Source organism: Haliotis rubra, unplaced genomic scaffold (genome assembly GCF_003918875.1).
Source record: "Haliotis rubra isolate DU_JTF1 unplaced genomic scaffold, ASM391887v1 Scf558, whole genome shotgun sequence".
NCBI classification, from domain to species: Eukaryota; Metazoa; Mollusca; class Gastropoda; order Lepetellida; family Haliotidae; genus Haliotis; species Haliotis rubra.
The window spans coordinates 476,584-491,672 of NW_025767255.1; the positions used below are offsets into that span (position 1 = coordinate 476,584).

At 40.3% G+C, this 15,089-nt stretch overlaps 1 protein-coding gene across 1 annotated transcript in view; it reads right to left on the reverse strand.

The window, feature by feature from the left end:
- The window catches only part of LOC124253888 (fibrillin-1-like), a 102,244-nt gene that overhangs the window by 33,548 nt on the left and 53,607 nt on the right, over positions 1 to 15,089 (reverse strand). Inside the window, exons 7-10 of the mRNA XM_046687742.1 lie at positions 8,199 to 8,324; positions 6,359 to 6,484; positions 2,209 to 2,337; positions 795 to 920 (exon numbers count right to left, since the gene is read on the reverse strand). Coding sequence (XP_046543698.1) covers positions 795 to 920; positions 2,209 to 2,337; positions 6,359 to 6,484; positions 8,199 to 8,324 — 507 coding nt within the window. The remainder of the gene's footprint in view (positions 1 to 794; positions 921 to 2,208; positions 2,338 to 6,358; positions 6,485 to 8,198; positions 8,325 to 15,089) is intronic.

The window sequence follows — 15,089 nt, forward strand, 5'->3', positions numbered from 1 at the left end:
TGGTCCTGGATTCCAACAGACAACAATAGGTCCGCCATACGTTTTTAATCCGCCATGATCTTATTACATCATCACACACGCCTTGCTGACGTCACTTGCCTGCGTCTAGTATTGATGACATAATGATTCAAGAAACAAAAAAACAAAACCAACAACTACATATTCCACCTTCTGACCTAGATAAGTGATAACTAACTGTTTTATCAGTCAGTTTGTATAGTGGGTAAAATAAATCCCATGAATAATACTGTTTTTACAGTAACATACTTGTACGTTTAGAAAAAAAGGCTATCAAGAAAATGACAGCATTGTTATGTTTGAAAACAAAGAAATAATATATCTTTCTTTCATCAAACACACCTTCTCTATAACCATAATTATCTGGTATTTGATAATAAATGAAGGCATATATCTATGATTCCAAACTAAATTAGGTTCCTAGTAGCAGACAAATTTGGAAAAGGCAATTTTATTTAACATTGGGATTTTCTCAAAAGCTCTTATTTTCTTAAATTCAGAGTAGTCATTCAATGCAAAATTGCAAAACTAATAAAATTGTTTTCCGTCCTGTCATCAGTGAATCGAAAGTCACCTCTGCAAAGCAGAATTATTCTAAGATTGCATAAGAAAGATTACATAACCAAAAATAATTCCATCTGAAGAAAGTTTATGGACAATTGCATCAGTATTAATTATTTTTGGCCAAATCCATGAACTGAAAAACAAAGTGTCACAATAAAATTGGAAGCTGATTGTGGAGATTCCCTGATTAAATCCACTGGCAATGAACGTACCGTCACAGGTGAAGCCGTCTTCCCCCAGAAGGAAACCATCCGTGTCACAGTAACAGTTAAAGTAGCCGAACTGATTCTCGCACCGGTCATTGCAACCACCATTGTTGTTAAGGCACTCATTTGTATCTGAGGAAATAGACGTGAGGCACACAGTGACTCAGTAGTATGGTTTTATGCCACTTTTAGCAATATTCTAGCAACATCACAATCATGTAATAGCAGAAATGGCCCTCAGAGTCAGACATTCTACTAAGTACCCAATGAGAATTGAACCTGGACCTTTAGCATATTGAAGAAACGCTTCATCCACCAAGCTAATCCCCCGCCCCAGAACATAATGACTTACGTGATTGAATGACTCTAATCTCTGCACTGAGCAGAATGACAGACGATCTTTTCTATATGCAAAGTTCGAATCTGAACCAGACAAACCAATGACTTAGAGCAAGGAAACTGCTTCACTGAGATATGATAATCGCAGATACATCCTTACAGTCCCATAGGGGACTATCTCAGTGTACAACATCCACTCTCTGTGACATTATTCTTTACAGGCAAAACACTTTTTAAATAGACTTGAGAGTCGCGGCGAAGGTCAAGGTTGAGTTACGTCCCTTTGCTTGCCTGTCGCTACATTAGATCTAGTACTGAAATACTGTCTCAGACCTACTGGTGTCACTGTGCACATGTACAGCCTTATAGTCCCATAGTGGACTATCTCAGTGTACGACATCCACTCTGTTTGATAATGACAGTATTCTTTATTACATATTCCAGCAAAATACTTTAAGTATCCGGCCTGAAATATTGTCTTAGCTCTAGATCTACTGGTGTCACTGTACAAATGTACGACAATGTACACATTGGCAAGACTAGTAAATTAATACATTAGCAAATGAAATATATAAACATAAAATAAAACTATAATTTATACCTAATTCTGACAAATCAACGCGTAAAAAATCAAAACAACCAAACAGAATTTGACCCAGCCTCGTAACGCTGTATACCAAGGGAGATCACTCTATTAGTTTTGTTGTGACCTTTGATAGACTGTCGGTAGCGCACATTTATTTCCTTTCACATAACACCGTTTGATATTCTGTGGAATTTGTAGCTGTACATAAACATAATATGACCCATCTGATATATCAATATATAATATAGATATGTCATCCTTTGAGGTAACATATAAATACATATTTTGAACAGCTACGTATTTACGCGTGGTAACCGTTCAATGTGCAGTTTCCGAAAGAACAGCGTACTACCAAGTTTAAAAAGCCGTTCCCTCTCGTCACAGATACGGAGGTATTACATGTACACACATCCGGATCAATTAATAAACTCTAAACTCTGAAAAAATATTGCACATCTGGACCAGTATTGACAGGGCTTTTATGCACCTACTTACCTTCACAGGTGGTTCCGTCCGGACCGGGTTCGAACCCGATCTCGCATTCACAGCGGAAGGAGCCGTCCAGGTTGACACAGTAGCCGTGACGACACAGCTTCTCACCGTAACGCTCACACTCGTTGAAATCTAACTTGACGAACGAATAAAAAGGAAGAAAACGAAATTCCGTTTAGCCGTTGCATTGTGCGTGGAACTACAAAGGCTATGTCTTCAATATACTCACTAACTCACACTTTAGGGTAGTTGCGTTCATTAGCTGCCCGGAACCTTTGATCATGGGTTCGACTCCGGGTTGGCCCAGATTATATTTCAATGTTATCACCAAACCTATACTCGTAATTCAATACCCACAGAGGACATGGGGGGACGTGGGAAGGTATGACTTGAGTAACCTCTGTGGGAAGAGAGTGAGGCTTGTGGGTTGCACCAAGGTTTAAACGTCTAAACTTTGCACCGCATCGGGCAACTCTTGCTTGATAACGGTATAAGAAGCTATACCGAAACGTCGCATCATAATAAAAATAAAGAAGTTGTTATCCATAAAGTACTATACTTTTCTTACGTTTAACTTACACACAAAAACGTATGTGGAATGGGATTATAAATAAGATCAGGGGTCACTCACTCACTCACACTCACTCACTCTCTCCTTGTCACTCAGTTACATATTCACTCACTCACGTATTATGTTAAATACCGATTCACTCAACCGATCACGGACTCACTCACCGAAGCACCAAGTCAATGTGCGCGCGCACGTACTGACGCTCATACACAGAGGCTCTCGGCCATATTAGTCATTACAATGTAAGATCCTGCATCGTCTGCTGGGGGGACATGTTGTAACATATTTGTACGTATTACTGTCGGCGAGATCAAAGGCGATGAGTATTGGCTAATACAGGATGAAGAACACTTTGTACAGCGGCACCGGCCACTCGAGTGTAGCAACCGAATGTCGCGCCCGCATCGAGGATAGTAAATGATGACGGGCCATGTTATGTGACTGTACATTTGTATCACGCCCTGACTGGACAGACATACGTACATACATGTACCAACATTTATTATTTGTTTGTTTGATTCTGTTTAACGCCGCCCTCAGCAATATTCCAGCTATATGACGTCGGTCTGTAAATAATCGAGTCTGGACAAGACAATCCAGTGATCAACAGCATGCGCATCGATCAACGCAATTGGAATACGATGACATGTTTCAACCAAGTCAGCGAGCATGACCGTCCGACCCGTTAGTCGCCTCTTACGACAAACATGGCGTATAACCATTCTCACTCAAGCGGGACCATTCTTATTGGTATGACGATAATCGCATTTTTAGTTGAGAAAATCATTACAAAACATACATAAGCTTCTGCTGTAAACGTAGATCAGTGTATATGATCCTATTTATCTTAGTTAATGTGAGTTATGTAACCAAAACACTAAGGGGACACGCCCTGTCGTATAAGGCGCCGCTATTTGCTGTGTAGAGTTGCGGCCCTTACTCTGCATTCAGGGTTGGTTGGTTTGTTGTTTGACGCCGTGTGTTTGAGGAGTCTGGACCAGACAATCCAGTGATCAACAGCATGAGCATCGATCAACACAATTCGGATACAATGTTAGTCGCCTTTTACGACAAGCATAAGTTGCTGAAGGCCAATTCTAACCCGGATCTTCACAGGTACATCAACCCTGGGAGAGGGGAGACAGAGGTGGTGACCAAAATAGTCCCAATGCACTTGACAACTTCTTTTCAAAACTCTCCCACTCACATACTAAAAATGCACGCATTCACTTCAAAAACCCAAATCCCGCCTAATCTCGTGATACGTTACTTTGTCCAAATTAGCGCAGTCACGATCAGCGTTATTTTTCCTACTGCTAATCACGATCACCAGACCACGTGGTCACATCTTTTCTCTCAACTAATAATGCGAACAATCGCAACTTCCTCATCAATTTCAGTATCTGAATCCTGTCTCCTGATGGGATGGTAATACTTCCGCGACGTTCCGACACATGACACCATTGTCAGGCGGTACACAGTCACTCGACATCGCCATTGTTATAGTGGACACTTCTGGGAAATAGCATGTGAAGTGTGTGCCGTATTTAGCTCGACATATTTGTAATTTGCCCTCAGCCAATAAAAATACAACTGTACTGACATGGAAATATTCTATTTTTGTAACTGACGTAAATGGCAACACATTACGAATGCTAGAATTAATCTTCAGTAACCCATGCTTGTCGTAACAGACGACTAACGGGATCGGGTGGTCAGGCTCGCTGACATGGTTGACACATGTCATCGTATCCCAATTGCGTTGATCGATGCTCATGCTGTTGATCACTGGATTGTCTGGTCCAGAATCGATTGTTTACAGACCGCCGCCATATAGCTGGAATATTGCTGAGTGCGGCGTAAAACTAAACAACATATTGTTTGTAACAACATTCCAGCACTATCATTTGCTGGGTGGGGTGACCAGAAATTGGCTTCACACATTTCATCAAAGTGGGGAATCGAACCCGGACCTTGAGCTTAACGTTCATACGCATTTACCACTGACCTACCCCACAGACCTTGTAAATAAGCAAAGTGCATTGTCCAGATTAAAATAAAATTTGTGGTTATTGAGGGTCGGGTTTTTATGGGGACCTATTAGTTTAGAGTTCAATTTGACCGTTTGTACTGATTGGGCAGAAAATCAAAATTTGATTTATTAACATACGGGTTGATTGGGCAGTGATTTATTAACATACGGGTTGTGAGATTAGTTTTAGTTGAGTCAATAACTGTGGGTGTGTTCTTTTTAAATATCTCGAATTTTCACTTGAAGGAAAATTATATCAGGTATTCATTACATGATCTATTCGACTGGTTATCGAACTGTCATCTTTTTTTAAGAAGGGTAAACCGAATCTAGTGTTCTGTCGATATCTGCCCATTATAGATTCTGGAAGTACCAGTGCCCACGTGCACAAAGCGATCTTAGCACTAAAAAGTGTTTGCCCTTAACCCTAAAAAGCTGCGATCGCCTCCGTGGTGTAGTGGTTAGAGCGTCCGCCCGGTGAGTGGTAGGTCGCGGGTTCGATCCCCGACCGCGTCATACCAAAAGACGTTAAAATATGGTACTTGTTGGTCCCTGCCTGCCTGGCACTCGGCATTAATGGGTACAACAAGGACTGGTCGGCTCGGAGTCCGTATAATGTGTCTGAGTGGGGTATTCATGCTTCACTGCGGCATGGTATCTCAGTGGGCAAGCACTATAAAACCAGCTTAAGTCTGGGCTAGTACAAGCAGCCGCACATACACATACACACGCATGCACGTCGTCATATGAGTGAAATATTCTCAAGCACGACGTTAAACCCAATTTCACCTCACCTCATCTCACCTCACCTAAAAAGCTGCAGGCCCTAAGGACCCAGAAACATAAAAGCGTTGTGGGTCCTTATCAGAATGTGTAGGTTCTATATTTCAGCTACAACATAAGTAATTCCCAGCATACAAAAATGTGACAACTAACAAACGGAGTTAAAGAGTTTAATTTAACTCGAATGACTGACTAAGTCTTTGCAATGCATTCGGATAATATGTTCAAGGTTAAGAGATCATATCTCAGTAATCTAAATTGCTTCCTCGAAAATGATAGTCGTTTCACTTACAGAAAACAGCTGCTGATCGACATAAAAACTAGAAATTACTGAATGATATTTTCTGAAAAATAATACTGTTAGTTATTGGCGATGAAAAAGCTGTCGGCCATAAGCATCTGAAAACGAAAGCTGTGGGTCCGAGTGGTTTTCAGTCGGCTTCGGGCCTAAGGACCGACGTTTATTTCGAACGCGGCACTGAGACAGTCTTAGTCTATGTTAGAGTATGGGAGATCGCTTTGTGCATGCGGACCTCTACAGTTCCATGTATCGCTTTGTGCATGTGGACCTCTACAGGTCCAGGTATCGCTTTGTGCATGTGGACCTTTACAGATCCAGATATTTTTGTTAGGATACTTTCTCCCTTGAAGACTGCATTTATCTAGTCTGCTAACGTAAAGTTAGTAAAGTGTACCCCATTATCAATACACGCCATGGTACCAGCTCAAGGTTAACTCGAAAAGGAAACTGAACGTTCTGTACGCACCCACACATGAATGTAGGTCACTGGCCAACGTTAGCCCTTTCCGGTCACAGCGGCATTGATACGACCCCCGGCGATTGATGCAGATATCGTCACACCCGCCATTATTTAATGAACATTCGTCAAAATCTGAAACACAAATATAGAATTAGAATTCACACCTGGTTGCCGAACATTTCCCAGGTAAAAGTACCAATGTGCCTTGGATCTCAAAAGGTCCACGAGTAACAAACTCCATTTGCCGGTTTGTGTTTAATGTATCTATAGTTCAGTAAAAATAAACAATAGCGATGTTATAGGTTTGATTATTATTACTATTATTTACTTTTTGTTTGCCTTTTTCAAACTCAGTATTACATGAGAACAAAAGTCATATTACATTATCGCGATAAGAATGCACTGTTAAACACATTTAAGAACTTCCTTGGCAGAGGTGTGTCACTTTGGCACTTTGGGTTCGAATCCCGATGCGCTAAGTGTGTCAGCACTATAGTTGTGTTTATGAGTGAGTGAGTGAGTTGAATTTTAAATAGAATTTTGATAGTAACAAATAAACCCATTTAAATTGAAAAGGAGTCCAAGAGAGTTGGGAGATTCTGGGGAAATCTAGACTTGCTTCATGTAGGGCTTTAGTTATTGCAGGGAGGGCGAGGCAGTAGGGAAAATAATGGTTGGTGAGACAGACTACCCTTCGGCCTGTCTTCCCTCATTAACCTGATACGCTGGGATATTACTGGAGAAATGGTAAAAGAGGCGTTGAACCTAGACTAACGTTTAGTCCCTGAATACATATAAATTAAATAGTAGCAAATAAACCCATTTAAATTGAAAAGGAGCCCCAGTGAGACCAGAGATTTAGGTCTGAACCTGAGGAAATCTAGACTTGCTTCATTTAGGGCTTTAGCATTGCAGGGAGGGCGAGGCAGTAGGGAAATAATATGGTTCAGGGACTGTGAGACAGACTACGTTGAACCCAACACACTCCTCACTCCACTACAGCAAAGGTATGTATCAATACAAATGTCGTAACTTTTCAAATGAACCATCCTTCTTTGTATTTCGATTTTGTCGAGAGTTTACGTGATAGACATTAAATGTTAAACATCACACTTGAAAAAACTTCAATACACGATGAAAATTAAACACTTGTTATATTTGGAATTACACTTTCTCAGTAAAGTACAGATTCTAGTATTTTTGTTAGGTTGATTCCCATCCGATATTCGAACCCACACCCTTAGAGTCAGGAACCTAATCGCCAGCACACGAAGTCAGCCGGCCAACCCACTTCGTCTTGTGGCCGGATGGAACTCAACCCAACAAACGTACTATAAAAAATATATAGAATCTGTACTACACTGAGAAATGTAATCCCAGGTATAACATGTGTTACATTCAAAAAGTGATATATTTAGAACAGGATCGACAGTATCACCGATCCCCTCAAGTCAAAGAGACAAAGTCCTATTTGAGTATTCAAAAGATTGTTGTTGTTTCTAAATTCAAACTTTCAAACACTCAAAAAGTGATATATTTAGAACAGGATCGAATAGAATAACACAATGTTTATTATCGCATCCCTCAAAGTGCCAAGATCCTCGTGGGTAGATTTCCTTTGAGGTATAGCTTGATAAGTCGGCTGTCACCTGCAAACACAATTCATCTTTAAAGCAAAACTACCCCGTTTGTCAAGTCCGGGAGTTGAAAGGATAATATCTGACACGGAACGTATTTCTGGCCTTTTCTTCTCGTGTTACCTCCTCTCGGATCTTAAAACACAACACTGAAGCTATCAATGAATATGTCATCTTGGCGGTTGCAAGTGGAAAAGTCAATAACATACCCTCACAAAAGTGGTCCGCCGAGCTGGGCTGATATCCGGGTATGGAACAGTCACACTTGTAAGATCCGGGTAGGTTGACGCAAGGACCGGGACATTTGTGCATCGCCCCTGCACACTCGTCTATATCTGTAACAGAACGTTCTGCGTTAAGAGGAGTGAGTGAATGAGGATTGTCTTACGCCGCTTTTAGCAATGTTCCAGCAATATCACAGCGGGGGACACCAGAAATGGGCTTCACACATTGTACCCATGTGGGGAATCGAACCCGGGTCTTCGGCGTGATGAGCGGACGCTTTAACCACTAGGCTACCTCACCGTCCCTCTGCCTTAAGAAGTACTATCTGCAGTTTTAAGCAGAAATGGATAACCAATAATTCTGGAAGCCCATTTGTCCAGTAACTCTCTGTGGTGGGGCATGTTACTGCTTTTTTTCATGGATATGTAGTAAAATGATTTTTTTAATAAAATTCTAAATTTATACAATGTCGCCACGGGGCGACCAGTGGCCCACGGGCGAGAATAGTTTCCTTGTACAAAACTCATGCTTTTGTGGTTAGCAAATAATTGAAAATATGTCTTCATGTATCATGACGCATGATTCAACTATTTTAACTTAATTTACCTGAATTACTGCGTTAATAAAACATTTGGTGTTTACCTTTTATATAGCGATATATTATATTATTAAGTGTGCGAGGATGCTATATCTGTTTGGTTTGTATGAATGACGCTTTGAACAATGTTTCATTTTGATCACAGCATGAATATGAATGGGGAAGAAAGTCCGAAATGATACCTTAACTATAAATGTACACCTTGAATTGGACCCAATCACTGGTATGGTGTAGACAAACTAGAAGTCTTTATCGCGAATCTTGGATTCGAACCCATGCCCGTAGGGTTATGGCTGTTCTCTGATGAGATTAGAAAATCCAATTTTTTGGAATGAATATTATTTACTGCTCTAAGTGGGTTCCGTACATGCCCTAAATAAAGTGAGACTACAGTGAGTGAGTATGGTTTTATGCCGCTTTTGGCAATATCCCATCAATATCACAGCGGGGGACACCTGACATGGACATCACATTGTACCCATGTGAGGAATCGAATCAGGTGTCAGGTGTCTCGAGCGAACGCTTAAATCACTAGGCTATCCCAGCGCCCGTTTTGGAAGTATAACAAATGAACATTGTTTGAAACCCTTACGCCAAACATATAATATATACAGACGTAATACAAGGACAATACCATAAAGACATTATTTAGATATACATTTAGCAAACGTTTCATAATATGTACGTGTAGACCCAAGTTTGGCCATACACTACACTGTGACTATCCGGGTCAGAAAAGGTTCTCTCCCTGCACTTATCACAAGTTTGGCCATACACTACACTGTACTATCCGGGTCAGAAAAGGTTCTCTCCCTGCACTTATCACAAGGGGTAGCCTAGTGGTTAAGGCGATCGCTCGTCACGCCGAAGGTGAGGGTTCGATTCCCCACATGGGTACAATGTGTGAAGCCCATTTCTGGTGTACCCCGCCGTGATGTTGCTAGAATATTGGTAAAAGCGGCGTAAAACCATACTCACTCACTCACTCACTGTCACAAGAGGCGACTAACGGGGTGATCAGGATTGCTGACTTGGTCGATGCATGTTATTGTACTCGATTCCCTGGATAATGTTTTACATCAATCACTGGAACATCTGCTCTTGAATCAATGACTGGCACCACACCGTCATACATACAGCTGGAATATTGCTGAGAACGGCTTCAAAACAACACACGACTAGATATGCTTTGCAGATGTCGACGGAATGGTGCATTCGGCGACCATGGATCGTCCCCATGAAAACCTCGAAGACGATAACCAATCCAAACGGTTATTGATAATAAAAATCTTATATTACTTGTTCAACAAACGAACAGTTAGAGTAGAGTACGCTCTTTGTTTTTCTTTACTAATTGATCCAGGCGCAGGTGCTAGTTTACTTCCAAATGCTATACTGTTCATCATTCGACGAGGAGCACGTATTTATCTGAAGATAATTTTGTCCTTAGAAAAAGTTGAGTAATATTATTCTAATCCTAGGCAAGATTTAATCGTGGTTTGCTAAAAGAAATATTGAAAGAAAGTACATTAAACCAAAGTGCTACAGCATTTAATTTTTTTTAAACTTTTGCAATATGTATGGACGTGTTTCTTTGAAAACAAAATGTTTTTACCATTTTGATATCGATGACATAAAATCGCCTAGATCCAAACACACCATCCATCAAATATGAAGTTTACATGCATCGAGTAACATGCCTGCCTTAAGCGACATGTGGGCGGAATTGAGGCATATCACTTTGCATCAGCCCAAACAGTACAACAATGCTAACAAAAGAAGATACGACTACACAGCGTGTCTATAATACAGGCAAAGACGACCCTCACTTGAATTTGACATGCAGGTGGGCGGAAATTAGATATATTGACGCTTTTTTTCGGACGGCATGAATATTTACGATTGCAATCACCTCCCAAAAACAAGATTTGGGGTAAAAGTCTTTGTTGACTCTATGTTGACTACAGGAGATTTGACGCTCCCACTCAGAGCAGGGTCTGACACGATCACTGCAGCCAGTTCGCTCGTCGTGGTATGGCTGCCGTGCTGTAACGGGGAAAATGTCACCCACAATTCTGTGCTCGGTTCATCTTGGATTAATTTGAACATAAACTTTCTGGGTCTTCAGTGAATTGCAGTTTACCTGTCGATCTAACCACGCTAAAATGGCTTTGGAACCGAACACACAGTTGCCTCAATCAAAGATGGTTGTCATTTGAAACCTCTAAATTAATTTGAAAATGGTGTCATTAAGTATTACTTCCATGCCGAAAGGTTATGATACCTCAATGTCTGGTGGTGAGAGAAGACTCGCGTGATCGTGAGGCTCGCTAAATAGGTTGATGCATGTCATCGTATGTCTATAAATGTCAATCACAGGATAGTCTGGCTCAGACCCGATTATTTACAGACCGCCGTCACATGACTATACATTTAATAGGTACGACGTTAAAGAACAAAGCAAACAAAAATGATTACAAAACATCAAACCGTGCCAGCTGTTCTTTGGAAACGATAACAGACCAACAGCTGAAATAATGAATTTCCGATGTATAGGTTGAGTTCGCCTTGTAACATTCGGCACAGAAGTGGGGTGGGTGCAGTTGTCATGAGCGCCCAAGAGTTGCGTCCCTTTGCAACCATGATCCGCTCATATTGGGTGAAATCTCCGATTAAGAACCTTGCCGAAAATAATACCTGCCCAACTCGCTGCTTTTCTCTCCCGCTGACGTGCCACTGTCAAAGCGGCGATAACATGAATTTTGTTATATATACTGACGGTAAAAAGGAAAGCAACACTCACCAAATATCATGACTAAACGAATGTGAAACACAAACTGGTTCTTTGTAGCTTCTGAGCTGCGTCGCGTTTATAATTTTTGGCGAAACATATTAAGTTCCTATGAAGTAATTTTCCTTGACAGATTTTTTCCTTGTAATTACGGACAAATCATCAGAGTTGTTCTGTCGATTTCATGTGACTGCAGAATTTGGTTTTGTTGCAATTATTAGATTTTGTGTGAGTGAGCAGTTCATCGTTCTCAAGTGAAATCAAACGGACTTGACAAAATCTGCAACTACCCAGCATTACGATTAAAGCTCGATGCGCTGATTTAAACAGAACCCACAGGCCAACAGATGAAGTTTTCATCACAATTTCAGCTACCTAATGAACTTCCTGTTTCATTACGGACATCAAAGGCAATTTGTTTCAATCATTGTCAAATGTGTGGTTATTTGATGACAAAACATTCGTAAGTATAAAATGTATAAAAAGATTAAAAAAGACGGAAATTCAGTGAAATTTAGGGATGTGATGATATTCAAACCGGATTCTCCTAATAGGATTAACAGTCTTAGATCTGGTCAAGGTTGAAACTCGAGAAAACAGTTCATGATAAAAACTTTGTTCATTATTATCATTATCGTTTGGGCCGCCATCCTGCTCGTCCGGATTCACAAGTGTCCGGATAAATGAGTGAGTGAGTAAATTTAGTTTTACGCCGCTTTTAGCAATATTCCAGCAATATCGCGTCGGGGATATCACCAGAAATGAGCTTCATCACATTGTACCAAACAATAAATAAAATGAATGGGGAACCGAAGTCGGTAATAGCCGGGTCTTCAGCGTGACGAGTGGACCATTGCAAAACAATTAACCACTAGGCGACCCTCCGTATAAATGAAATCGGGATCTATTTAAAGTTTTCTTTATGTAGAAATGTTAACTAAAGTACTGTCGGAAATAGAAAAAAACTGTTTTTAGGCTGTTACTCTGTATCCCTAAAATTGACACAACTGCAAATAGCATATGTCGAAATAACCCACTTCGGCCTAACTGGGCGTTCAGTGGGATGCGTAATACGATATCCAGAAAAGCATGTTGACTCGTAAAATCGGGCAAAACTTAAAAAAAAATACGAATAGCTGCTGAAAACAATAGATCAGACTATATAGATGGCAATTAGGTCGCTCAGCCAGGTATGACGACGGACCGTCGACTCACCTGGCATGAAATGCACGTGCTGCCTACAGGCACAAGGGGTCATTTCAAAGATATTTTGTGCTTTTTCATGTGTGTTGACTATGTCTCATCTACTGATTAACATCTTACATGTCTTTCTTTCATAAAGTTTATGTTGAGATATGTAAGCGAGTATGATACCCGAAAAACATAGAAACGCATCGTAGGTTAAAGTTTATAGGTGGCATGACCACCCGAAGATCGACAGGACTGGATATTATTTGCAAATTGTTATGACGTGCCGTGTACCTCCCCAGTATAATTGCCCTAAAGGATTATCTTATCTTAGCTGATATCTCTATCCCCATGCCCGATCCCCGGTTTTGCTTTTGAGGCGACCCCTCCTATCTGTTTCTTTTTATAGTGACAGTGAGACTGCATGGTAGCTACATCCTTAATAGTTTCGGCATAAAAGTTATTATTTTTTACGTCAGCTATCGTTGATAATGAATCTACGTCAAATTTCAAATTGGGCATTAAAAAAGTGTCCTTTGTAATACAATATCGCCGCACACTAATTTGCATAAAGCCATGGTCTGTTCCAAATAAGTCTTTTTGGACTTAGAAAAAAATCGCATTGCTCATTTCTGCACTAATTTCCCTCAGTAAAGTCCTTTTTCTACGTTTCTTGTGTCCCTACCATTGAGACTGTAGTTAGGCCGAACTTAGATTAACAGATATTTCACACTTGCACATATCAACTACATAAATTGCAGAGATAAATGAGAAAATACAGTTTTTTGCTCAGAACATCAATCACTGGTTTGGTTGGTTTTAACTGGATCATTTACATGCAGCTGTCATCTAACTGGAATATTGTTGAAGAGATGTCAAGCAACAAACAATTAATAAAATGAATGACAGAAATTAGCACACATTCATAATAATTACCTTACGTAATTAGTCGGTAATAGCCGACAATGACTGCTCCCCAAAATACCTTACTTTATTACTGACTGACTGACTGAGTTTGGTTTTACGCCGCTTTTAGCAATATTCCAGCAACACCACGGCGGGGGACACCAGAAATGGGCTTCACACATTGTACCGATGTGGGGATTCGAACTCGGGTCTTCGGCGTGACGAGCCAACGCTTTAACCACTAGGCTACCCCACCGCCCCCTTTGTTTTATTAAAAGGTAATAGAGGGTAATAACTGACAGTCATTGCAAAACAATATATACCATACGTTATTAGACGGTAATAGCCGACAATGACTGTCCCGCCAAAACACCTTACTTTACTAAAAGGTAATAGTTAAGAGTGATTGCAAATATTTAAAGTTTTCTTTATGTAGAAATGTTAACTAATGCAGATTTACAATTGCAGTTCAAACTTGTGGAATATCTAAAGAGTTGTCGAATAATGAATCGTCATTGTGCAACCCACGAGCATGGGTTTGGTGATAACCTCGAAACAAGCTGGATGAACCCGGATTCAAGCCCAAGATCAAAGGTTTGGGGCAGCCAATGAACGCAACTCCCAAAAAAACTAATGATGAATTAATACAAGAACAAACAAGTTTTCATTTTTAATCGTGAATATTAAAAACACAAAATGGTGCAGTGGCTTCTTTCTTTTCAATCACATGACCCCACAGGAAACTAAAATACTGGGCAATACTATATGGACGATAATCGTTTCTCAAAAATAACCGTATTTCCCCAGATACACGTGCACACTACGGTAAATATACCGCGTGCCCCGTACAACCCACGTCCTTCCTGAAACAGTATCTCATGAGCTAACGATACGGTCAATTACTTTAAATTACTTGTTTCCGAAATATTTTTCCTGACTTTCCAAAATGCTACTTTTCACTCAGATTTCGTTTTCTCCTCCGACTCCGACATTTAGCACCTTTCATAAAGAAATCAACAAAAACAAGATATTGGAATAACTTATCGCTGAATAAGCACAAAATATTTATAACAGGAACAGCAGAATATCATGGACGAAGTAATACGAAAATTATCATATGTACATTCAATATCGGGTACCACAGAAACAAAATATCAGCTGAAACGAAGCCTGATTCAGTCAACTGTAACGGCATTCACCACATCAGCGTTGATAGGGTATCTCGAATATCAGGGTGTAACTTTTAACATGAGTAACTCTTGACGTCACTGTTTTGTTGTATGTAAATAACAATCTGTAACAGGCACTTGTTTCACTGAACTTGAAAATATATCAGTTAGTTCTATAAAAATATGTTGAGAAAAAATCCCAGTTGTCTTTTCTATGTGCTGC